At 42.6% G+C, this 25,660-nt stretch overlaps 2 protein-coding genes and 1 long non-coding RNA gene across 4 annotated transcripts; all 3 read right to left on the bottom strand.

Annotated features, from left to right (window-relative positions):
• Nucleotides 1-1,365: 1,365 nt before the first annotated feature.
• LOC142576710 (uncharacterized) lies at nt 1,366-20,511 on the bottom strand. The gene is made up of 2 exons (XM_075686965.1): nt 20,178-20,511; nt 1,366-5,378 (listed from the first exon to the last, which is right to left on the bottom strand). The coding sequence occupies exons 1-2, from the start codon at nt 20,479-20,481 to the stop codon at nt 3,343-3,345; spliced, it is 2,340 nt and encodes a 779-aa protein (XP_075543080.1). The 5' UTR covers nt 20,482-20,511; the 3' UTR covers nt 1,366-3,342.
• On the bottom strand, nt 7,196-8,060 carry LOC142576709 (uncharacterized). The gene is made up of 3 exons (XR_012826931.1): nt 7,885-8,060; nt 7,488-7,707; nt 7,196-7,394 (listed from the first exon to the last, which is right to left on the bottom strand). It is a non-coding gene; the product is annotated as an uncharacterized LOC142576709 (long non-coding RNA).
• LOC142576708 (uncharacterized) lies at nt 8,061-13,348 on the bottom strand. 2 transcript variants are annotated; one of them, XM_075686964.1, is made up of 5 exons: nt 13,009-13,348; nt 10,998-11,128; nt 10,735-10,902; nt 8,702-8,743; nt 8,061-8,144 (listed from the first exon to the last, which is right to left on the bottom strand). In XM_075686964.1, exons 1-5 carry the CDS (start codon nt 13,199-13,201, stop codon nt 8,112-8,114), a joined length of 567 nt encoding a protein of 188 aa, XP_075543079.1. In that variant the 5' UTR covers nt 13,202-13,348; the 3' UTR covers nt 8,061-8,111. The 2 variants fall into 2 exon arrangements, with proteins under 2 accessions (XP_075543079.1, XP_075543078.1); XM_075686963.1 differs by lacking the exon at nt 8,061-8,144 and having other exon boundaries at nt 8,441-8,743.
• Nucleotides 20,512-25,660: the final 5,149 nt, after the last annotated feature.

Genomic DNA, 25,660 nt, shown 5'->3' with positions numbered 1-25,660 from the left:
AGGGATCAAAACTGGAAGCAGGGCGGTCCTAAACTGGAAGCAGGTTATGTTGCTCCAACTCACGGACCTCCCTGACTCCAGCCTTGTCCGCGAAAGTGGACAGCTGATCTTAAAATGCGTCAGAAAATTCGGAAAGTACGACTTACACACAGCCTAGACATCGTAGATATACTACTGGCACGCGCAGGCCTCGGCGAGCCCCAACCCATGGACCAGTCCGCGTTCTAGCTCTGGTGTCCCCGTTACCGATTTGGTGTCCTGGAGACGCCGCCAATAATATGAAATAGTGACACGTTGTTACTAGTAAAAAACACGATTTAAGCCGCTAACGCTACGTTCAGCACTGCCGCGCCCAACAACTTCTACAACGCCTGTGAGAACTTCACCAAGCAATGGTTGTTCTTGGCAATACTAAGAACTTGTGAATTTTGTGCACCGCTCATGCTTAACTTTGTAGTGCACTGTGGCTTAGTGAAGCACTACGATTGCGTGTAGCATACGTACACATCTTACCTGATAGACGGTGAACAGGGTCTTGTACAAATATCCGCTGAAGAAGAAAAGACTATACACCTTCACGTGTTAAAACACATGCCAAACTTGAAAAAACAGACGTACAATGAACCTCCACACGTTAAAATAGCAAAAGCATCACTTAAAAGGCGAAAACTATTGAAAACTTTGCAAGCGCCATGGCAAGCGCAAATCCGCCATTGCTGCTGATATTGATGTTGATCAGGCTGTCCCCTTGCGATCGAGTCGGCAAGCGCGTGGAAGCGCGTTTCCTTATTCTATGGAAGCGCAATTGGCGCAATGTAGCCAAAATAAATAAAGAAAACTGCATCAACTCCAAATACACACACGCAAAAGAAAATCGTCGGGATTCTCTATAACGACGTTTCCAACCCCTTGACCGATATTTCATACAGCTCGTTGCATTAATTAAAATACCTCCAGTGCATTGTTTTCATAACGCGCTAAAAAAATTCTGCGCTTAAGCTTACCCGCACAAACACGCGGCGCAAATTCGTAGAACGCCACCAGTGCAGCCCCCCACCCCCCAGGAAAATATATGACTAGTCAATAATAATAGCATATACAATTATAACGTGAGCGTCGGCGCAATCAATGGAGAATTCAATTTTATTTGTTATAGAAAATCAAATGCAATGCAGTAAACAATGGATAGAATTAAGCATATAGCTTCCTGGAGTCTAAAAAAAATCTGCCTTGAAACTTGACGCGGTGACGCGGCAAATTGTGAGTATATGATTGAAAATAATTGCTATAGTGTGTTCGTGTATGAGCTTCTCAAAAGGAGTTTCAAGTGTTTCCATGGTATGGTAAGCTTATATCTTGATTCCTCAAGTTTTTTTTATTCATATAGGTCAATTATGTTTAAAAAGCGAATTGGAAATCCCAATGGTTTTGTTTTTTACCGGGGGAACACAGAGTTGAGCCACTGTTTTGAAACAAACTTTTATTTAAAGTAGTTACAAGTAACACCGACACCCTCGCTCATGACAAAACAACTTTCACTCACTGTGTCCAGACACTTGGTTCAAGTTGCATGTAATGCTTCATCTCCAAGCTTTGCGTGGTTTCTTAAAGGCATTGTGAAATCTACACGGTGTTTTTATTTTACACCTCCTCATCTCATGGCACAAGATCTGAAATGCGTGAACAAGAAGAATCAGGCCAGCACATATTCACAGAAATGAACTCTTCACAGTGCAGTTGACAAGTACAAAAATTACAGCAGAAACTGCCAGTCACATGATATGAGCAAAACATAACTGTTCTTTTTGCGGGAAAGCCTCAGTCCCATGCCGACATTAACCCATATGGTGGTCATCACTGGCAATGTTTGAAAGATTTTCATAAAATAGAGACTGAATGTCTGGAGTATTTATCATAAGGGAAGTAGAAACTCGCACGTCTTCTAAACAGCCCTTTGCAGTGCTAAATGTATGCTGGCTATTGATAGTAATAGATAGTATGACTGTTACAACTGTTAAACAAGACAAAAACTCACAGGAATATGAAGGCTTGAAGTGATAAACAGTGTTTGGAGGGAGAATGTAGCTGGAGTGAACCCTTTGACAAAGATTTGTCTTCGTCAGTGCCGCAATTAAGTTCGGCACAGCAATCTTTATGCACACTTAGCTCACTTTCCCACACCCTCAATGTAGGATGAAGAGGAGAATAAAATAGTGCGTATAATGAAGTTGAAGTGTAGAAAAGAAATGGGGAGACAGTGAAAGAGAAGGTAGGAGCACTGTTGTAGATTATTCTTCCAAGGTTGCTCTTCCAAAAGAAAAAAAGAAAAATATTAAATGTGTAAGGAAGCATTACCAATTGTTATTATGCCTACTCAAATAAGAGATGCACCATAAGGGATGCAATATAAAACTGATCTGATATGTAGGGTGGCCTAAAGCTTTCTGCATAGTCTTTACAATCATTATGACACTGTCTGCTGCAGCTAAATATGCAGAAGTTTTAATTGAGTGCTCATGACCAGAGCAACTTATCCAGACTGCACACAATACCATTGCATATGCCCTCTATTTTGGTAATCTGAAAAATAAAAGTTTATTCAAATGGGCAATAAGAACATCACATGGAACACAAAATCTAGATCGAATTATGAGGCATGCCACAGTGCGGGACTCAGTATTATTTTTGACCACCTTGGGTTTTGTGATGTGCACTTAAATTCAATTACACACTTTTTTTTTTCATTTCACAACCACTGACATGCAGCCACCTTTGCTGGGATTGAACCCGCAAGCTCGAGCTCAGCAGTGCAACATCATAACTACTGCGCTACTGAGTGTTTACACAAATTTATAAGTAGCAAAACACATTGGAGGCTTTTGCACACTGAAGCACTACACACCATCCAATGCACTTCCTTACATCTATGTACAGACATACTTACCAGCGGTTCATATGACAAGCATGGAGGCGTGCTCTAACACACTACCATCCAACAGCTGCCACATACCAGAGATGACCACTGGGTTTGTACCTATTTTCACAGAACACTTACCAGCAGCTCATACAACAAGCATGGTGGCATCTCTCGTGCTCTAACACACATACCATCCAGCTGTGACATATGGCTGCACACCACAGACAAAAACAGACGGGCTAATCATCAGAGACCACATGTCATGATTTGTTAACATGCGAGCCCTCAACCTGCTTCAATAAGGCATGACAGCACAGCACTACTGCACCACTTCTCTCTTCCTAACTGCACTGGAGGCTTGTTACCAGTAATCGTGCCCTGCTGACGTGGTTATCTCTTGTTTCTATGTTGCTGTCCCTAAGCTGTTATTTAAGGACTTCCTTTTGAGCTTCAGTGGGCCTTGAAAGGCTAGATGATGGCTGCCACAATCTAGGGTTTTTTGTAGAGTGAAATCTTAACAGGTGCACAACTTTTTTGTTGGCTGGTTCATTTGAATGGTCTGGTATCTTTCTTTTTGGGTCACTTTCACTTTCAACAAGCATGAAAACTGGCTCAAACAAATTGTTTGCCTTCTCAGCCACACCCTCAGAGACTTCACTATCTGATATTGCCTGTCTGACTGAGTCCATTTTTGGTCTTAAGAGTGCTGAGTTTGACACTGCTTTGGCTGCTTCCAGCTTTGTTATACTCTGTACAATGTGCAATGCCCGACTTGCCTCACATGCTTCTTCGGGTGAGCTCTCATGGGCCTTGTTGCTGCTAGTTGGATTAGCGATGACCACACAGTGAATGTGCTTGTACACTGTAAAGTGTATAAGATGGTCATAGCAAGTGCACATATAAGTATGCACACACACTGCGCATTCCTTGCACCTCAAAGGACAGCAAGCACCATCTCCCACTTTTGACACTTTATATGAGAGCCCTTTAATAGACTGAGATGGCACAGTCCATATGCCATCTTCATTTAATTTGGCACAAGCTGCCATTTCACTGCCAGACCTGTGGTTCTTCTGAATTCTGCTCAGCTTCTTACCCTTTGCCCCTTTCATCATCTGGATAGCCCTTTTCATTAAAAAATGATTAGTCAAGTCCATGAGGGCAGAAATTAGTTTGTCACCATGCTTATTCTGTTTTCTCTCCAGCATAGTATGCTTTAACGTCCTGTGCTTGCTCTCAAGGTGCATGTTAGTGATGACAGCTGCTCTAGTCCTAAAGCAATAGGCCCACTCTTGCGGCCTAACTGCATAGTGGTCATTGAAGTACTTCAGGAAGTCCCTCAGTTTTTCTTCCTCACTAGAAAGGAATTGCTTAAAATAATCTTCAAATGCCTTTTCCGCGAGGAACTCTAAGAGTAGCCACACACTATGGTAAACATGTGGCCTTAACTGTTTCTCTACACACTCGAGTATCTTCTTACGCCAATTGTTATCCACATGCCAGGCACAGAGAAGTTTCTGTTGTGCAGCACCCATGACCATGGACCATGCTTTGTAGAATTGCGACGCATCATCAGATATCAATGTCTTAGCAGGCACTTTTTTGGCCATGGCCGACTCCAGATATTTGAAGAATGCTGTCAAAGTTCGCTCGTTCATCCGATTGCAGATGAAATAAGCTATAGCTACACCTGATCCTACTTTATCTAGCACCAGAAGAGTGGTCAGCTCAAACTGGTACTCTGTAGTTCCATGTGTGGAGTCAAGACATACAGTACCTGCAGGGCCCAATTTTTCTAGTAGCTCCTTCTGAGGCTCTGTCATCAGAACAAGAGCAAAGTCTGCTGAAGGAAATGTACCACTTGGGTCCACTGCACCTTGTGCCTTGTACAGGCGGACAAGTGTTTCACCTTTTTCTTTCATCACAAGCACCCACGTGTCTACACTGATAGCGTCATTAGTGTGACAATGTTCAGGAGCAGCAATGTTCAACTGCTGTTTGATGTTATGCAGGGTTGAGCACTCTGCCAAGTGCACTGGCCTCAGCTTGGATGCCACAGGTGTTCTTACTCGCTTTAGAATGGTTTTCATGGGCACACCCCTTTCTAGGTTCTCTGCTACGCTGGCCTTTTCCTTGTCACTCATTCTCAAGTGCTGAATTTCTGGCTTATGACCATAATGGTTTCTTTGATACCTGACTTTTATGGTGGTGCCTTCAGGTGTGGGACTCTGAGTGTTGTCCATTGTGACGGTAATAAATGAAAGACATATCTTACCAGACCTACAGCTCCCCTGACTTTTCTCCCGACGGTCACTATGACCTTCCTTTTTCCTTGCCTTGCCTGATCTATTACAGTAATAGTGGATCCTTGTTTCTCCACTGGCCAGCTTTTTGGGGTCCCTGGGCAAAATGAACCAGCAGTTTTGGCTACCCTCTTCTTCTGCTTTCCATTCATGAAATTCTGTAATAAAAGCACAAAATAGCATTAGATAGTGACAAGTACTATTGGGAGAGAGATGCAAACAAAAGTAATCGCTCTGAAGGCTTTGGACACGGGCTAATGTAGCATTTATTTTACTCCTTCACCTTCAACTCGACTGTGTCATGAGGTCACCCTTGATATTGCTCAAATTTATGTTAAAATTGAATTTCAAATGCAATGCGCCATAACTTGAAAAAATTTATCATATTAGTTTTGTTTTAATAAGAAACAAATATGAAACTTAAGCATGATCTATGCTCACTCCTTCCTCAATATTGAATTAGACTGTACATTCATAGCAATGCTGTTACGATAAGACAAAGACGAACTGAGAGCACGTGGTAGAAGCTACGCCCCAGAACAGTGTGAATCCCTTCTCTCAGTTTCTTCTTGAAAAGCTCCTTCTTTTCAAGAAGAGCTTGATTTTTTACTGTACACAGGGGCTTGGCGAGGGAGTGTTCCATCGTCACGCGGTTATGATCTGGCTTGGGCATGCGCCTGGTTCGAAGAGGCAGCATTATGTGCGATTTCAATAAACCAGTTGCTAGTCTGCGTTCGTCCTGTCTTCTTGTACGTTGGTGTCTTTTCCCAAGCGCAGTTTACGTTCACAAAAAGATGTCTTACCAAGTAGCCTCCTAACACACTCTTCTTAAAGAAAAAAGGATTGCGCGTGCGTCAAATTTCGCTATACTTTATGAAATCTACAACCAGAGTCCTTCAATTGAAGGACTGTGGTACTACTAAAGAATTTTCCCAAAGTACGCCGGGAGACCAAGCCGCTGACAGCCGCAATTGCAAGTGTGGTCCTGGACCTACGTCGGCCTGCATTCGGACCTACTGCGGCCTGCACTGAGGCGAAGACTACACCACGCACGCAAGTAGCGCAGAGCAACGTCAGAACGCAGAGCAAATTCCTCCTCTCGTTTAAGTAAAAAAAAAAAGGGGGGGGGGGGGTTGCGCGAGCGTCACATTTCGCTCTATTCTATGAAATGTACTGCTAAAGAGCTTGCCCACAATACGCTGGGAAACCATCCCGGCGACATCCGCAAATTCATGTATGGTCCCGGTTCTGCGTCTCTGCCGCATTGCAACGTGCACTGAGGCGAAGACTAAGCCACGCACGCATGTGGCACAGAGCAACGTCAGAACGCAGAACAGCTTACTCCTGTCGCTTAAAAAAAATAAGAAGATGTACAAACGTCAAATTTCACTCCAGTTGCTGTGCAGGATAGCAGACAATGCCAAACGTATGTCATATGTAGCGCATCGCTGGGAGCGCGCACACATGACTATACTCCCAGATGGAAAAAATTTCCAGTTCCAGCTGTATTATTGAACCGGAAATCATTCCCAGCTGGAAAATGTTCCAGTTGGAAACGACTCTTTCCAGCCGGGATTGAAACTTCTGATCCAGCTGGAACTTGCTCCTCTTCCAGCTGGAAATTGCTCCTCTTCCAGCAGGAAATCGCTCCTCTTTCCAGCTGGAAAGTGCTCCTATTCCAGCTGGAAAGTGTCCCTGTTCCAGCTAGAGAATTCTCTCAATCTAGCTTGAAAGGGTTCCTGTGATAACTGGAATCGAAGCCGTTTCCAGCTGAAAATGAAGCAATTTCCACTTGGAGTCTCAGCTACCGAGCTGGAAATGTCCTTCTGGTAGACAGAATTAAATCAAGCCGAGTTCTGCACTGGAAAAAAGTTTAACAGGATCGATTACGTTTCACACTACCATACAGTGCTTTTCTTCCAAGGAGAAGCTGGTTGTTTTGAGCAACCACTCAGCCATATGCATAGAGGACAAAACTCCAGCAGTCAAAAACACAATGTACATATATTTAAAAATATTTACAGTGGTACTCTAGTACTTGACAGCACTTTCTCAGTGTGGAAGGCGAAGTTTTCTTTTTACATCTTGAATTTTTTCACTGAGGGTCCTTGGCAGAGCACGCTCCGCAGCGCCGATGTCCTGGTTGTGTATCTGACCCCAGTGCCGCAGACAAGCTATAACGAAAATAATGTATCTCAAGAGATGATCACAGTGATCAGCTGGAAAAATGCATACTCTTTAACAAACCTTAAGCAATAAGTACCTACCATAAACAACCTCCACCTTTGCAGGCGTCAGCTGCTTGGATGGCTGCTCGCTGCTGCCACTTTTTGTTGGTGCGAGTCTGCCGCTGACACTTCTTTTTGCCAATAGTTCATTGCCCCAGATCACTTGGGCCGTGTCTCTCACAAGGATGCTTGGCTTTTTATTTCTGAACAGTTTTTCCGCTTGCTCAGGCATGACATAAATTCCACCAGACAAGTGGAACTGGAAGAAAGCGAAAAAAAGGTGTTTATTGCTATATACAGCGTCAACTAGTATTACAGCACTAGAGGCAACTGCTGCTTATAACACATCCATGTGAAGAGCTTGAAGAACAAGTTTTATTTGAATTTGGGTGCTAACGATAAATTTGTGGTATAGGTGAGCAACAACCATACTCACACGTCCATCAGATGTGGCCACAAAGTTGCCGTCCTGGCATCCTTTCGTATTGTCTAAGGCGTCTGGCACAGACAAATCTGGTGCTAAAGCAGCAAATGTGAGACAGACAATAAGTATAATTAAAATAGGTTCACATCAAAATTTCATTCAATTAACAATGTTGCAAGTACATTCGCCGTCTTCGATAAAAGCAGCCACTCGTTGAGGCTGCTCTGTAGTAGGTGCCACTAGTGGTGCTTCCAGATTTTGTCGTCTCTCACCTGTACAATAAAAAGTTTGAGATACATATACATTTGGTCACCATAAATGTGCAATGAGTGATATTGCTGGTACACTTAGTACTCTTACGGCCAGTGGCCATTTGAGACTAGCTGTTGGACCAGCGGCAATACAACTGCTGTTGCAGTCTGTGCTGGCTCACACCTGTGTAATGAAAACTTTGAGTTGTACGTGCAACCATACACTTGAGTTACTTTGACCTGCGCTGATGTGCCTGTTTGGAAAAAAACTATGTATTCTTGGTCTTTAGCTTAACTGCCGTTATCCCATACAAATGTCCATGCTGTAATTCCCCATGCAAAGCTTTCTCTTCTCTCTTATCAGAATACTTAACAAAAATAGTTGGCTACACAAACACAATGCATACTGTAGAGAATGCTTGTTAAATACACCTGCAAACTTGCCACAAGACTGCAAATAAGTTGTTTTATTAAATGTTGCAGGAATATAGCTTCAGAAGTGACACTTTGATGAGCACTTGATAATACAGGATATTAGGTACCTTACAGCTGACAGTGCTGCATTTATGACTGCTTACCTTCACATCTCTCGCTTCTCTGCATGTCAAGTATTTGGGCAACTAGGAAAACATGAAAAGTGGTCATTGTTAGACAGCATATAATACACTCAATTACAATAAAAATGAAGTAATGCTTACAGTTGTTCAGCTGTGTTCTAATGTTATTTTCCAAAAACTCTATATGTTTTTTCATGATGCATTGTGCTCCCGCTCAATGCGGCACTGCATTTTCCAGTATTTTGCATCTTTTCGTGCAGTTATTAGCTCTTTTGAAGAAACCAGCGATTCATCGTCTGTTGAATCGCTGGTTTCATCATACAGCTTCCTTTTGACCCGTGCAAAAAAAATTATGAGGTGCATACACTTTTTCCATTGAACACTCCCACAACAAAATTGGGGTATGCACCAAGATTGTGGTAGTAGCAGCATTTCTGGGGCTCCCTATATTGTATCTCGGTTAGCGCCAAATTTTCTCAAACTGCAGCAACTTTACACCCATGTTTGATCAAAGTGACTAATAAGAAAGGTATTTGGCAGAGATGTGGGTGCTAAGCTGGGTAGCAGGGGGACCTTCCACGTAGTTTATTGTGATGCCTTTATCATCCACAAAAAGCATTAGCAACACCATTGTTTTTTTTCTGTAGGCCATGGTTTTGTGTCTTCACTCTCAAGCTGATCCTAAAATGCACATCAAGTTTCACACATCACATTCAGTATGCCAAGACGTTTTTGCTATTTGTTGGTGTATTGTTCAACAAAATTGCACTTAAGTGTGCACACTTTAGTGCTGAAATATCCTATTTTAGAAGAACAACTCAAACAGCATGTGCTATGTAAAATAAAGAAAGTGTGACTGTCGTGGCACTCCAGAACTCAAAGATGATGTGGTGCAGTGTACAGCATCAGACTACTGCTTATCATAAATTCTTTTGATCTCTGGTACTGACATATAGCTTTAAGAATCCCATGGATTGCCAAATGATTTATCGGTGATGCCGGAGATAAATTTCAAATCTTCTATCAAAGCAAGAGTACTGAAACAAGTCTTATTATTTGGTCATGCCATGTGGGTTTGTCTCAAGGGGCACAAATTAATGCTAGCCAAAGCGGAAGGTAACAGAGAACAAGGTTGCGCATACATGAGATCGTTACATGACATCCTTCAAGCCACAGGGAAACAGTGGTAAGCTTAAAGAAGCCAATAAAAATAGTTCTTAATGGTAAAAGTTTGTGCAATGTGCAAATCATTTTCTAGAATAAGAAAGCAGAAAAAGTGTCTTTTTTCTCATCTGTACTTCTTTGTTTCCGTAAAACCATTTTCATGCTGCATAAGATATGACTACCAAGTTGCCCAACGATTTACCCTTATTGGCATTTACAAATTCATGATATCGCAAGTTGACAGCGACTCAATGGTACCTTACAATTATGGTCACATAGCAGATACCCATTACAAATGTGAAGACACAAGACAGTGGGCACTTAAATAATTAAGTGGGCAAGAACCTCCAAATACTAGTCATTCCATTTGTTTCCCAAATTTTGCTACATCAGAGAGAAATAGGCTGCCAAAAGGGTATGCAACGTTGTGCCACATACTGACTACCGTACTGGTTTATATGCCAGCTTTTATGCATTAGTAATTGCTCCTCAAAGTGTACCTAAAGTCACCCACCTGTATTTTATACCTTTTTGCATAAGTCAACACTTAACGAAGTCACTTTCTGCTGATGCCTTAACCTACATTTTCAGCATGTATGCAAAAGCATAAATTTGTGCATCTCAGTCAATATGGGGTTTTAACAATGCAGTGCAAACACAACATAAGCAAAATAAAGTGTGAATCAATTTCCTGGCTCATTGCTTTCAGTTTAAAAAAAGACTGCATGCATGACCACTTCTTCCAGCATATCGTGACAAGGTGTTCGCAAGTTAGCATGCCATCAATGCAGTAATACCTCGCAGCACAAGAAAGGCACGTCAGAAGTTAACATTGCACAGCTGTGTTGGTCTTTCAGACACTGCAAGATACTTGTTTCTTTTCTACATACTTGTGACCCTCGTGACTGTTTGGTGGAGGTGCGAGGTGTGGGCAATGGTGCAGCAGCCTCCTTAGCAACATCAACATTCTTTAGGGCATGTGCCATGTGCTGTCGGAGAACAGCCTCGTACTGCTGCTTTCTTGATGCAGCCTGATTTGCCTGCTTGGCCTTGTCCTGCTATAATGGATGACAATACTGGAAATTAGTGACACTGTTGAAAACTTAGTAGTCTGGTGTTTGCTGTGTATAGACAAAGCAAAATATGCATGTACCTGTCTTATGTTCTTCTTTTTAGCATTCACATCCCCTTCAGAGAGGGGCAAGTCCTCCACATCTGACAGCCTGATCGGTGGAATGGGCACTCTCTTGTTTTTTGTTTCTCTTGCCATCTCTTCCCTTGTGGCTGCAAAGAGTATAAAACAACAGACATGTTTCATTGACTGCATTATATTTGGAAACCTATATATCAAGAAACGCTAGTAACCCTCAATATATTTAGCATAGATACATTTCCGCGGACACATGGCTTTATTGTCAAAAGTGTAATTATCCGAGTCCCAATCAAGCGAGGGCATATTGAGTGGGCAACAGCCATTTCACCGCCGTCAGACTGTGCCGGTATCGTGCAAAGAAGGATCATATTCAAGCGGTAGTAAGTAGCAAGTATAAGCGCACCGTTATTTAACATGCTAGGCAGTTGGTCCATGCCACTGCAAGGTCAGTGGCACAGGCTTGCCGTTCCGCGATGTGCCTTTGGCATGCTCGCTTTTTTTCCCAGGCTTTAGCGGCGCGCGCTCGCCCACCCACCGCTGTCACCAACTTGTAATTTCTGACGGCTTCTTCGAAGCCATAATGTTAATGATGAAATAATGCCAATTAATGAGGTCAAAGCGCCGCAAAACGTCCCCTCGCACTGTCTGCCAGTTGCCAGCTGAATTCGAAACATTGCATTTCAAAGCGTAAAGTGTAGGGGAGTGGATGTCGTCGAATTTTCCAGACTAATCGTTCGGACCCGCGTGCCTTCCACAAAGTTCTACACCATTCGCGTCCACTCCCCTACACTTTACACTTTGAAATGCAATGTTTCGAGCAGCATATTAATTTGCCGAGCCCTTAAGAGGAAGCTTTAGCTCGGGTGCTCCTATCTAAATACATGTAAAAGGAGAATTCGTTTTTCTCGGCAACCACAGCACCAAATTTGACGGGGTTTGTTGCATTTAAAAGAAAAACTTAAAATCTAGTGACTGTTGGTTTCGAATTTTCGATTTAGGTCGTCAATTTTTTATTAAAAATTGGCAAAAATCGAAAATTTTCAGAAAACGACACTATCAAGTTTACAACTCTGTAACTCAGCAAGAATAGGTGATATCGCAATTCTGTGAATTGTACTTAATAGCACATCTAAAGCGGACAAATTTGACATCTTATGCATGAATCTCAAAAAATTTATTAATATGTAATTACAACTTTTGCAGAACCCTCGTAAACAACGTAACAGACTCACGTAAGATGTAAAATGACATACGAAATTTGTCCGCTTTGAATGATCTAATGGGTGCCGTTTACAGAACCGCGATATCTCTTTTTGATGCAGAGCTATTAGTTTGTAAACTTCGTGCTTCTATATTTTTCAAACTTCTGAAATTTTGTAAATCTCTTTAACAAAATGCAAGCCCTAAATCAAAATTCCGCTTCCAACAGTCACTAGAATTTAACTTTCTCTCTCAAAAGCAACTAATTTCGTTAAAATCGGTCCAGGGGTTATCTCAGAAAAACGTTTTTGCGTTTTTACATGTATTTGAATAGGCCGCGTCGGAGTTGGGCCCGAGCTAAAGCTTCCTCTTAAATACGTATCTTTAAAACAATATACAAGTATTATAAGTGCGTGCTCAAATTGTTACAAGTTTATGCGCAGCCAGTATCCTTATTCTATTACACTCAACCGACAGGCAGTAATTTCCAGAAAAGTCGGTGCAGCTAACTTTTAGCTCCGGTGCTCCTATCTAAATACATGTAAAAGGAGAATTCGTTTATCTCGACAACCATTGCATCAAAATCGAGGTTTGTTGCACTTAAAAGCAAAACTTAATATCTAGTGAATGTTGGTTTGTAATTTTTTTACTGCGGTTGTCAACTGTTTATTTAAAATTGTCGAAAATTGAAAAGTTGAGAAAACGAAACTATGAAGTTTAGAACTCTAACTCGGCAGTGAAAAACGATATCACAATTCTGTGAACTGCACTTTTTTTTTTAACCAGCAGGGCACTCTAACAAAGTATTTACCTGCGAGCTTGAGAATCTGTACGACGTATACGCCACTGTTCTCCTCGTTGTCTTCGTCCCGCCAGTATGCGTCGTAAGGCATCGTATTGTCAAAATCCAATTCATTTTCGGGATGGAAGTTCTTGACATCGGTTACCGGTATAACATATCGTTTGTCTGTCTTGTCTTCAACAAATCGCACAAGAGCAAACATCGCGCTTACTGATACGATGCACGCGTGCGAAACGATCCACAACACAAACGCGGCACCCACCACGAAGCCAAATGACACTCGCACCGCTCGCACCACGCGCTCAGATGCGCGGACTGCGGAGGAACACTATTGGCCTTCTCACGCTCTGGAGCTCTGCGGAGGGTTTGGAACGCCAACATGTAGATCGCGCATGGGCGTAAATTAAATGGTAGTACATTTTTAATAAAGGGTCTTTGTTCATACTTCTTAACATGTATTATTGTATATTATTCATTTATAAACAATATGTCACTCATTACCAAAATAGTTTGTAAATTGCACGATTGCGGAGCATTTGCGGTGCGGGGTATAGCACAAAAGGTTGTGGTAGATTTTAGTCCATGCGCATGTGGTCCGCGCTCTCGACGCTCTGTTTGTCCGTGGATCAAGAGCTCTATCTCGTTCGCGATTACATAGCTGTACTTGTCTTGGATACCAAATGGCACTGCGAAAAAGGCGTAAAGTCTATCTCGACCCTGGATCAAGCAGCAGCATGCCGAAGTCAACAAAGTGGCTCCTTCACCATCCACTTGGCGCCGCTCCGCGAACACCAAAAGGTCACAAGTCGCCTATGACATCAACGAGATCGCCAACATCGCCAGCAAACTCTCTCGAGGACCAAATCTGTGATGAGTCTACATACACAGACTTAACCCGAGAGAAGGACAGTGATGAAGACTGCAGTGACTTTAGTGATGGTGAACACCCAACTTCCGATGCATCTTTCTCCCAACCGGTGTCCGCGGACGAAGACTGTTTGCCGGGCGAACATAGTGCGTGTCCGAGCAGTGATCCGAAAGATATAGATGCTGATGAACTCTGTGAACCATTCATTGAAGGTGGAACAGTCACCCGAGGAGATGCCTATATGCTGCTGTTGGACTTGGCAATTAAATTTGGCCTATCCTGGGCTGCAATTGAAGAGATTCAGAAGCTTTTCAACAACCTCTTGGAGAAGAAATGTTTTCCGGAAAGCAAATACCTCTTTAAGAATTTTTGTGGAATTGACATGAAGGATGTGATTTTCAATTTTTACTGCGCAGATTGCAAGCATCTGCTTGCTAAAACAACGGGATGCCTAGAGCAGCGTCAAAAACTTGAAGTCAAATGTACAGTCTGCAACACAAAATATGTAGGCCGTGATCTTGTGCGCACAGGCAGCTTTTTTGTAACTTTGCCAATTGAGAAGCAGCTGATGGCAATTCTTTCTAGCAAGACAGCCAACACTGCGCTAGCAGCAAACCTCAGCCGGCCACAGAGCAGTAATGGCTTAATGACTGACATCTTGGATGGCCATCAATACCGCACTGCACATGAAAAGGTTGGGATGGCTACTCATGATTTAACATTGACTGTGAACAGTGATGGCAGTCCTGTGTTCAAGTCGTCAAAGTACAGCATATGGCCTGTGCAAATAATTTTAAATGAATTACCACCCCGGCTGCGTTGGAGCAATGTAATGGCACCACTCCTGTGGTATGGGCATCAGCATCCAAATATGCCAATGCTGCTGCAGGCATTTGTGCATCAACTGGAGCAGCTAAATGCAACTGGTATCACGTGGACACTTGCTGGCACACAAGTACGCTCCAAGGTAAATGATCCCGAACAGAAAATTTTAACACATTTACGACATAACTCTTGAGTATATATTCACATGATATTCCATTATCCTGCAGGTTTTCTGCATATGTTGTTGTGCAGATGCACCTGCCAGAGCTGCAATGCAACAAATGGTCCAGTTCAACGGTTACTTTGGTTGTAGCTGGTGCTACCATCCAGGAACCAATGTACAAGGCAAGTCCTATGCCACTCTTGGCTCTTTTGCTGTGGTCAGAAGCTGGACCAGTTAAAATACATGCTACCACTGCAAAAAAATTTGCCAGTCTATGTGGCTGAGTATTCGGCACATTTTATCTCTAGTATGGATCAGTGTAAAGGGAAGTATGATTCAGTTACCGTAAATTAAACTTGCTGTGTGTATACTTTTGCTTTTTTTAACAGGTACTATCAAATACTGCTTGGATCAGCTCTACCCTGAACGCACTGACGAAGAAACTTTGGTGGACATGAAGGCGGCTTGTCGTACTGGCACTACTGTACATGGAGTCAAGGGCCCATCTCCACTTATTAACTTATCAGGTTTTAGCCCTGCTTGGTCATGGTGCCCAGATTACATGCATTGTGTTCTACTTGGTGTCGCAAGACAGTTGACAAAATTGTGGCTCTCTGATACAGGAGCAGATTATTACTGTGGCATGCCCTCTACTGTGAGGGTTATAAATGAACGGCTTGGTGAAATAAGAATGCCTGTATGTGTTAGCGGTCAGCCACGACCGCTGCAGGTTAGAAAATATTGGAAGGCCTCAGAATGGCAGTACTGGTTGCTTTATTACAGTGTACCTTGTCTCACTGGTGTGCTTGAGGACAAGTATGTGACTCACTGGAGCCTTCTTGCATCAGGTGTATTCATCCTGCTAAAGGATTCTATTTCACGTGCAGATGTAGACCTCAGCACACAACTACTTACAGAGTTTGTCGTTGGTGTTGAATTTTTGTACGGCCGGAGCAACATGACGTACAATGTGCACCAGCTTTTACATTTGCCAAAGTCGGTTGTTTTGTTTGGACCTCTGTGGGCACATTCTTGTTTCTCATTTGAAACAAATATGGGCAGGCTCTTGAAGCTAATAACATCTGCCAATGGAGTGGCCTTGCAGATTGCTAGCAGGCTTCTCTTGCGCAGCAGTCTGCTAGCCCTGAAAGCACGTGCAAGCAACTATGCACTTTCGCTGATCAAAGAAAGTGCTGCAAAAGAATGCTTGGAAAACATTACTTCTCTAGGCAAACCTGAGACAGTTCATGATGATTTTTCTGCCCATACAGAACTACAGGGAAAGCAAATAGTTGAATTTCGTAGGATGAAGGTTGGGTGCACTGTAATTGCATCAGAGCGGTACAGCAAACATGTCAGAACAAATAGCACTGCTATTGTTTTTCCAGGTGGCACATATGCCAGGGTAAAAAGAATATTCTGCTCCAGAGAACCATCTGGAGAACACTTCTTTATTATTTCTGAAGTATACACTGTTGACTCTGTCCTGCCAAGTGAGCACATTAAGAACGCAAAAAAACGAGGTGATGAATGTCTGCTCAAAATTGGTGCACAGATACGACCATGCATATATTTTTGTTTTAATAACCACGAGTACTTTTGCGATTTAGTTAACTCTTATGAATGGTTTTGATGACCTAATAGCTCGCAATAAAAAAATTCTGGCACCAAAGTTTTTAATGTGAAGCATTAGGATTGGCCCCTAGTTTATTCTTGTCCAGCCAGATAGCGTCAAAAATAAAGTGTACAGTGGTAGACTTCGAACACTGGTCCATCAGTGCTCCAGTAGGTATAAGGCTCTCTTCATCTTTAGAAAGATGTTGCCATATGCAGAATATTGGTCAGGACAGGGTAACAAATTAAGAAATCCAATTTGATGATCTGCTAGTTAGGCTATAGTAGCATGTGCTGCCAGCAGAGTAAATAACCTCATGAGTTTATTTTTCGCAATCACTAGCTCTTTGAGATGCTATATGATGTTCAACTAACTTCAGTACCAACCAAGTAGGTTCAAGGTGCAACACCCAGCAGCTGCTGTCAAGTGAAACTAGGAAGGTTTATGAAAACCTTAGCTAGGAAGCTGTCATGAATCAAATAAAAATTAGTCATCTTCAGTAATGCATTGGGCTTGCAAGTACTCTTGCTTTCTTTGTGTTTTGTTTTGTACTCCTGACGGTGCTTGGCATCTTTTAATTGCAGTCTCCATGATGCATCAACGAAACCACTTGTAAGCAGGTGTTTGAGAGATGAAAAGTTTTCCTTCCTCTGTTTGCCGCATGCATGTGAAGCACTTCCTTATTGTGCTAGTGTATTGTACTTGAGATAGTAATATATCTCTTACTACACGTAGCAGGACATTTTGCATCCAAGTCGTGCTGCATAAGACCAGCTGCTTACAGGGTATCCGTTAGTCTGCTTCTGACAGCCACTTAGCAAGTCAGATGCTTTGCTTTAGCATAGACTCCCACAGCACTTGCGAGACTTACTTAACTGCCTTTTCTGTATGTTGTGGTTGTTTGATGTTGCAAGAACTTCAATATTACTCTTCTATTATGAAAATATTGAATATCATGCAGGCTTTGTACCAGCAGGTATGTGAAAATTACTTAAGGTGGCTATATGTATACCAGTGTTATACCTTGGTCTTTTGGCTTGATTACAAAGAACAGATGCACTCATTGGTACTACATTGTGATTCAATACGCCACAACTATGTGTAATAATTTAGGATTGTTTTCATATAAAAGTAATGCTATGCTATCCAAGCATTCTCCTGCATTGTCAGCAGTTTAAGCAATTTTTATACATTGATGTGTTCGACTCTGAGTCATGTAGTCTTAAAGTGTACGAACTATGCACTTAATACTCTTGCATGTCTCATAAGCTCATGATTCAAGACATTTAGCCACATGTTCAATTCATGTGTGCATGCAGCCTGGTATTACGTGACACATCTTTTTTCCTGCAGTAACCTTACTTTGAAGCATAACAAATACAACTACACAATTAAGTAAACAAGACTAAATGAGTGCAACATGCAGGACGAGCACTCATCCTGTCTGGTTTACCTTTGATGTGTAGTTGTCTTTTTCTTACGATTCGAAGTACCTTCAGGGAACCTTACAACTCACTTAAGTTTTTGTTCTGCTAAACCTTCAATTTACAAACTGCTGACATTATAAAGCTGGATTTTAGTCAATGTGTGATTAAACGTACCTAATTTTGCAAGCACTTCCAGGTTGCCTTCAGCACATTACATGACCACGAGATACTTGCGGAAACTAAGCAGCTAATCTGCTTCTAGTCCTTTTGTAGCAGACAGTGCACATATTTGTTTGAAGCTGTATTTACCTGTTTCTTTATATATATATATATATAAACGAATAACGATTGTCTGCACTGTGTCTGCTCAATCGAGAAGGTTGCATGTTTAAAAGTTAGTGACTTTTCAGAACCTATGTAAAACATAGTAATGTTCACTGCTATGATACTTGCACTGTCATCAATACTATGCAGCAAAGGGACAGCAGTTTTTCTTATAGTTTGTGGCTTCGTAGATTGCTGCACAAAGGAAACTTTGCAAGGGCATGGCATTGTGTTGTTGTGTTCACTTGTGCTCCTGTGTACACACATTCTCGAGCTACTGTGCAGGTTCTAACCTACAAGTAATCAGCGAATCATTCATGCAGCTGGAAGTAAAGTGATCCCCTAATGTAAATGCTGAAACTGAAAAATGTTGAATATGGTGTAACCAGTGAAACTAGGACAAAGCAAATGCACTAGCTATCATTTTTATTATTGGATCATGCATACCTTGGAAATGAACATTGTACAATATACCGAATGGTTGAAAATAAGCATGTTGGCAAATCTTCAAACTTATAAGATGGAGCGCTGATAGAGGAGTTCAGAAAAAGAACAACACATGGTTCCATCCGTATGTTGTCCTTTTTTGTCCTGCCATTTACTGATCCCCCTAATAAGTTGCAAAATATGTGTCGCAGCCATTCTGTATGCTTGGAACAGACATACTTCAAGCTGTTCGCTAGTTCCATTTATAAGGTGTCATTTCCCACACATATTTTTGCCTGTCAATTGCAATAAAAAAATTGTTCATACGACCGATTTTATTATTTTCTTTCAAGAGATTATATTTTAGGTAGTGTTGCACACTAAAAGCATATATCCACATATGTGCTGAAGGGACATATATTTCTGAAGCACATCATATAGAATGGAGTCAGTCCTGTATCAAATACAATTGTCTTGAAAATGAATTACAATCTAATTTTGTACCTTAATCATTTCTGTTGCCTATAAGCAAACAGAAAAGCAGGACAGTAAATTATGAGCCTGGAACCAAAAACTTGGTCTAAAATGTTTCACTCTCACAACTCTCGAATTTCCTGTACAAGGCACAACAAGCCCACCAGAACAAAATAATTGTGTATTAGAAAGAAAAAGAAAACTTTCAGGATTTCAGAAAAAGTGCTAAGCCTTGCCTAGCTTTCAAGTTAGTTAACGTGTACTAGGGAATGCAAACATACTCACTTTTTCACAATTCGCTGCAAACTAAAACCAGGCAGTTGTTTTACTTTTTAATGAAACCAACATCATCTGAGCTTTTGATGCTGCATGCCTTCATCTAAATATTGTGCAGCTCTTTGCCATAGTCATTTTAAAAGTAAGAATTCTATTCAGTACATGACTTTCAAAAGCTTCATTTACCCTTTTGCTCAATAGTACAGTCATACTCCTGAAAATTATTTTCCATCCACATTCTGTGATTGAGCATTTCCAGCTGGCAGCTGAACTATCGTCCAGCTGGAAACATTCCTAGCTGTTTCCAGCTTCAGCTGGCAGCCCATCCAGTCTAGCGATCATTTTCCAGCTGGACCATGTCTGGCTGGAAACTGGCCCAGCTGGATAATGTGATTACCAGCCGCATTTCCAGCTGAAGAACTTTCATTCCAGCTGGTATTGAAAAAGCCAGCTGGAAATGAAGCTGGAAAACCCTTTTCCAGCTGGAAATTGACCTCCCATTTTCGTCTGGGCTATAGATGGATAAACAAACAAATTATATTTAACGAGGACACAAACTTCAAAATACCCCAAGGAAATAAATTAGGCACCTGCGCAAAAGCTGCTCTTCGCGAAACAGATGGAGAAAGAGAAAACAAAGGCCCGGAAAGCATAAACAACTGCCTTTTTGGAAGCACACTGCGCAACAAGAAATTAAAAAAAAGTCCAAGATATAATATTGCGTTTAAACGCCATTTGCTCACGATGACTGAGAATAAATTTAATAAAACTGTTCCTCACCCTTACTGTTCCGGAGCACCAGGTGCACGTCAGCCTCGAAGTTGTGCGCAGCGATCTGGTGCACCGAATACTTCTCCATTGTAGGCAGGGAAGTGCCACATACGTCGCATTTCATCAATTTCTTGACATCCACGGCCATTTTGTGAACGTTCCTGATGTGTTGCAGCATGTTCTTCCTCTGTATGAATAGTTTGCAGCAAAATTCGCAGCGACGATCGTCATCGCCGATGGCAGCTCGATCACAGACGCGCGCCATTCCGAAGCGGAGTATGCGGCGTTTGGAAGCACGTGGTTTCTGTGTCATTGCACGCACTACAGCAATACAGAGAAGAACCCTCCCCAATCACGTGACACACTAGGTATTCGGTGGCCCCATAAAGACAGTTGGAAACCAACTTAGGGAACCCACATCCGGGAACGCAGGGTCACGTGGATGTTGCCTTCTATTGTTCACCGGCCTCAGCCGGCCTGCGGGGAGACGCATGTGTTGAGGCCGCGTGCGTCTATTTGTCGTACAAAAATCCCTCACGTGACCTGATCCTAGGTGCCTAGGGACAGCATCGTTTAGGGATTTTTGAGAAGCGCGATGCTGGCACCGAGCGACGCCGTGGCGTGTTCGTCCTCGGCGTGATCGTTCTCTGGACGCCGCGTTGTTCAACATTGCTCATGTCATTGTACGTGCCTTGCTTGTGTGTTGGTTGTAGGTTCTGCGTTACTTGGCGGAAAGCCGCGAGTAGTGGTGCTGCGGCAGTGCTGCTTTCGCCTCGGTGAGCTCTGGCAGTAGAGAATCTGCGTTGTGTGACCCGTGCTTGCTTGACAATTGAAATGTCGAAGTGGCCTAGCGCATCGGCAGCGAAGTTCTGCGAACCGCGATGTGGCGTCGCCGTGTCCGACTTTGCTTAACGGACATCGAGGGATGTGCTGCTCGCTACAAGTCATGTAAATGCGACTGCGTCGACCGCCCACTGTTCAGTGCTGAATGTGGGTTAGGTGTGCTGTGCTTGAAACGAGTGGTTCAGCCGTGCAGCGGGGGGTGGTGGAGGAGCAGAGTGGCTTAGGGTCTCCATTTGCACGTTCACAGATATGTGCTCCCGTTTTGGTCTCATTAGCGGCTGTCGCGGAATTGTGGTGTGCTCCTTGCCTAGTATGAAGTTTACGATGCTAACACACAGCATGTTCACGTTTTTCCGTGCTATATGTCATTTGCATGACGACCGAGTTGAAAACAAGGCATATGTATCTGTTGTTTTCGTTTGTGTGTTGTAAATTACTTCCTGTTGTGGAAGTTCTGGAAGTCTTATTACGCAAGGAGTACGAACGTAAACATATAAACATATTTCTGTGTGTGTGAAATTATAAATTACCCAGAATAGCCTTTACGACTGATAAGTGGGCTACACAGCCTGTGTGAATCAGCTACCTTTTGTTGCCGCGCTCTTCCATGTGGTAGACTGATGCATGGTGCGCGTTTATTCCTGTACTGTTGTAAAAACCATTTGTTTATTCACTCAACACAAATGTACTGCTTCTTCGACGCAGTGCATTTTAGTTACGCGGTAAAGGATACTAAAAGTGGGAGGGGGCCGCTATCACCCAGCATAGTATGTCCACTCAGGCGACCTGAGAGGCGGCGGTTGCGCGAGTGTATAATCATAGAGTATAATTAAAGAACTCTTTTTATGTCCAGTGACAGTGGCCCCTTTCCACTTTTAGTATGCTTCAACGCAGTACATTGCTTAGGCTTCACCGCAGAACATAGGTGTATTGCAAAAAAGGTAATCTTAAAAAGCTCAATTATGCAAAGTTTCTTTCGTAGCTTGCTACAGCGCAATACAGAGGTGGAAATAAGCATCGTGCAGTAAAGCATACTAATAGTGGAAAGGGCACATAGGTTTGCTCATTATTTTCAATTGTGATATAATTTGCAAGTGCATCTGTGCTCTTGGTAAGCTTAATTGACAATTCTTTGTACATTACAAATTCATATTGCAGGGAAGCTTACTAAGGCACATTCGTCATTTTGTAACGCATTATTCACCTTCAATGCAGGAGCACAATGCGGATTCATACCTATGCTTCTGGCTGGACTGCACATGCTCTTTGAGAATTGATTCGTTTTTCATAAGTGCACTGGTACTTTACTCTAAACTGGAGGGCTGAAGTTTATACGGAAGCACAATTTTTATTAAGGGGACAAGATGTTGCCAAGATGGTTGCAGCGCAGCTTTTTTTTCTTCCAGGCACCTTTTCTATTAGAAGCTTCCATTGCAGTGTTTCGAGCATCTTTGAGCCAGCATATAGTGTATATAAAAATCGATTGGGAACATCACCTATGCTCTCTGCAGTAAGCTGTGCACAGGATAAGTTCATGCCTATGTATAGAAAGAAATGTAGCATGACCAGACAAAATAAAAGGGGTGGGCTGCAGCAATACTAGGTGTTAAATGGTGCCTTATCCTTTCCCTTCAGTTTTCTGTTTTGTGCTTTTTATTATGGATCCTCCACAGTAACCACACGAGTGCTGAACTTGAGCTTGTTGGTTTCAGATCTGATGGTTGTTACTAACAGAACAGTGTGATACACGAACAAGGGCTTGGAGACATCCGGTCACCTTGCTTGTCTCATGGTGTCGCTTTGTGAGCACCATGAGCCTCCAGACCAACTCGGAAGAAAGGTTTCTTGCAATCGCTTCTGAACTGTATTGCCACCAAACCAACAGTGCTCTCAATGACAACTTTTGGACAGTAGAATGCTTGCACCCAGCAAAGTCTAAGAAGGAAGCATTCAGGATGTGCCAAGTGGGCCTTCTGAAGCTGGCAGCATTGCTGAAGGAGCTTTGCCTATCCGCCCTCTTTATGGATGCACAAGGATGATTTCTTCTTTCAGAAGGATTGTTTCAGAGGTGTCACGTGGCAACAGTGTTGGGTGTTTAGTAGCAGATAAGCTTTCCTTTGGCCCCTGTCAATAATCTCTTTCTTCTCCAGTGCCCCTGTGAAGTGCCTACTTTTTGGACACAATGTGCGCTCCATGCATGCATGCATTTTTAGCTTGTAAAGATGTATATTACCCCTTGCCTAAAGCCGGTCCTTGCTGATGTCAACCAAGAAGGCAGTGGGGAGTATGGCGATGCATACTTACAAAGCACTGCTGATACCAGTGAAACCAGATTAGTGGAGCTGCCGTTTTTTTTGTCCACTCCATCTTCATCAGTTACAATGAGCAGTTCTTTGTCCAAACAGAAGGCATATGTAGTTGGTCATGCATAGCCTGCGCACTAAGATTTGTTGGCGTGTTACAAGAGACGTGCCTGAGAACCTTAGCAGTGCTATACGCAAAAACCTTCTGATGTGTTGATGACTTCCTTCTCTTTATCACAGTTTGCCTGATGAAGCCAGCAACTTGGTCAATTAGATGTTCAACAGGGTTCCCACTAGTTTTCCCAGCGTCTGCTTTACCAGTGTGCTGCTCATAGATATGTTTTCTTTACCTTGCACTGCACTTCAACCATGGCCACACCTGCTGAACCTATAGTATGCGATCAGAAAAGTGCTGTACATCACGTTGCTCCAAACTCATGACAAGCTAGAAGGCCTTGAGGAACACCTTCATTAATTTCCGTCCTCATCATACTGTAGGAAGCTTCGCATGACAAGTGCAACAATTAACATCTGCTGGTTTTTCAGTGCTATTCCTGTCCAGCTTGCTGAAAGCTATCCTGAGTGTTTCAAAAGCAAAACTGCTGCCAGACAAGAAGTGCATAAAGCAAGAGTAGCTATAACCATATGTCACACAAAATGAAGAAGGCCACCGAGTGTACAGGCGGTTTAATTCATATCCAACAAGCTTGGTTCTCTCTTTGCAAGTGAGTAAACCCAACTTGCCCCAAAAACATGGCCTGTGACAAACTATGTGCCAGATGCTGTGTCCCCTGCAAAGCTGAAGATGTGTACAAGATCCTGACACCCGCAGTGGCTTCTACACTGCGCAAACAGTTTACTATAAGAACGACTGCCTCAACTAGTATGCTAATAACATGAAAACGGGAAGAAATTTGGCTATTCATTGGGCCCCAGTGCAGGTGCAAGCCACTCTTCCGCCAGATGCGTGTTGTTCACAGGAACTGGAGCTATACAAATGCAGATAAAAACAATGATGTTTGAAAGTAGTAGAGTTGAACTATATTCTGCACAAACAGTGCTACTTGCAGTGCTGGTAACTTATAGCTACAATTCATGGCTGCCCCACCATGCAAAGGCACTATTCTTGAATTAACTTCTATTTATGGAGGCCATATATTGCAAGTACATATCATCCACATTGTGTGCAATATGATTAAATGATGTCAACTGTGATAGCCATTCCTAATCTGAGATACAACAAAAAAACTAATATAGGCAACAAATTGTAATTCAAAAAGACAACCAGTGCACAGGATAAGTGACAGACTTCCTTTTATTGAACAAAAGTCACATGTGTGTCACATGTCAACAGCAGTGGGTAGCAAGCTAGGGTGACAGAGGCAAAACTTAGCGAAATTCTACACTCATACTCAAATGTAAAACGGCCTACGACACAAAAAACGACATTATATTGTACTGAATGAAAGGGCAAGACTCCATCCAAGAACACACTATGGCACCACATAATTGACATGGTGTAAAAGATGTTAACATGCCCTCTCCATAAACAAAAGAAACACTTGAAACATGCCTTAAAAGGCAATGTGCAGAGTCTGAAAGCAAGGAAAAACAACCCAAAAAAGGTTTCGCTAAGTCTTTCAATGATTAAAATTGTCAAACTGTCTTGTCACTTCTTAATGAATCTGCACAGCGGAAAAGGATGAAAAGAAAGCCCAATAGCAGGGCCACAGAAAATGTTACCAAATAAATAAACCTTGCTTACCAAGGATACTGGTTTAGTTGTCTGACTCTGCACAATAATTGTGTATGAGCTTTTCTTGTTTAGAATGGTTTAGCAGATAGCGGAAAAAATGGACATGAGAGCACCAGGTGCATGCATAGTCGATGCACAAAGAGCCACTGTTTTCTTACTTTTTTTCTCTACTACTATTCACGAATATGCAAGTGCCTTAATAGCACTGCTAAAATCCTACTGCAAAACACAAGATTGGGCAAGTTGACAATTGAAATGTCGAAGTGGCCTAGCTCCTAGGCAGCGAAGTTCTGCGAACCGCGATGCCGTGGCGTGCGTTGAATCTCCGGCCCACGCCGACCGCTGGTCGTGTGTCTCCGCAGTGGGTTCAGTATTTGTTGGCTAAATGTCGCGCAGTAATAGTGGTGTGGCATGTCGGCTTTAAGTATTGGTGAACTCTGGTGGTGTGAGATCCGTATTTCTGAAGAATTCATTGGTGCTGACGATTGAAATATTCAAGTGGCGTAGCGCCACGGCAATGCAATTTGCGAACCGGCGCTGTGCAGCAGCGTCGTCGTGTTCGCCCCTTTTCGGCAGCGTCATCACATTGC

Source organism: Dermacentor variabilis, chromosome 3 (genome assembly GCF_050947875.1).
Source record: "Dermacentor variabilis isolate Ectoservices chromosome 3, ASM5094787v1, whole genome shotgun sequence".
Lineage (NCBI taxonomy): Eukaryota > Metazoa > Arthropoda > Arachnida > Ixodida > Ixodidae > Dermacentor > Dermacentor variabilis.
The sequence above is the reverse complement of the archived record's forward strand: the minus strand, read 5'-3'. Positions and strand labels throughout refer to the sequence as shown.

Excerpts from the sequence above, each read along its gene's own strand:
- LOC142576708 (XM_075686963.1), bottom strand. The coding sequence starts at position 13,201 with ATGTTTGCTCTTGTGCGATTTGTTGAAGACAAGACAGACAAACGATAT. Across the intron at positions 11,129-13,008 it reads ACAGATTCTCAAGCTCGCAG|CCACAAGGGAAGAGATGGCA; the intron begins GTAAATACTTTG and ends TACTCTTTGCAG. Across the intron at positions 8,744-10,734 it reads AACAGTCACGAGGGTCACAA|TTGCCCAAATACTTGACATG; the intron begins GTATGTAGAAAA and ends ATGTTTTCCTAG.
- LOC142576710 (XM_075686965.1), bottom strand. The coding sequence starts at position 20,481 with ATGACACAGAAACCACGTGCTTCCAAACGCCGCATACTCCGCTTCGGA. Across the intron at positions 5,379-20,177 it reads GGTGCTCCGGAACAGTAAGG|AATTTCATGAATGGAAAGCA; the intron begins GTGAGGAACAGT and ends CTTTTATTACAG.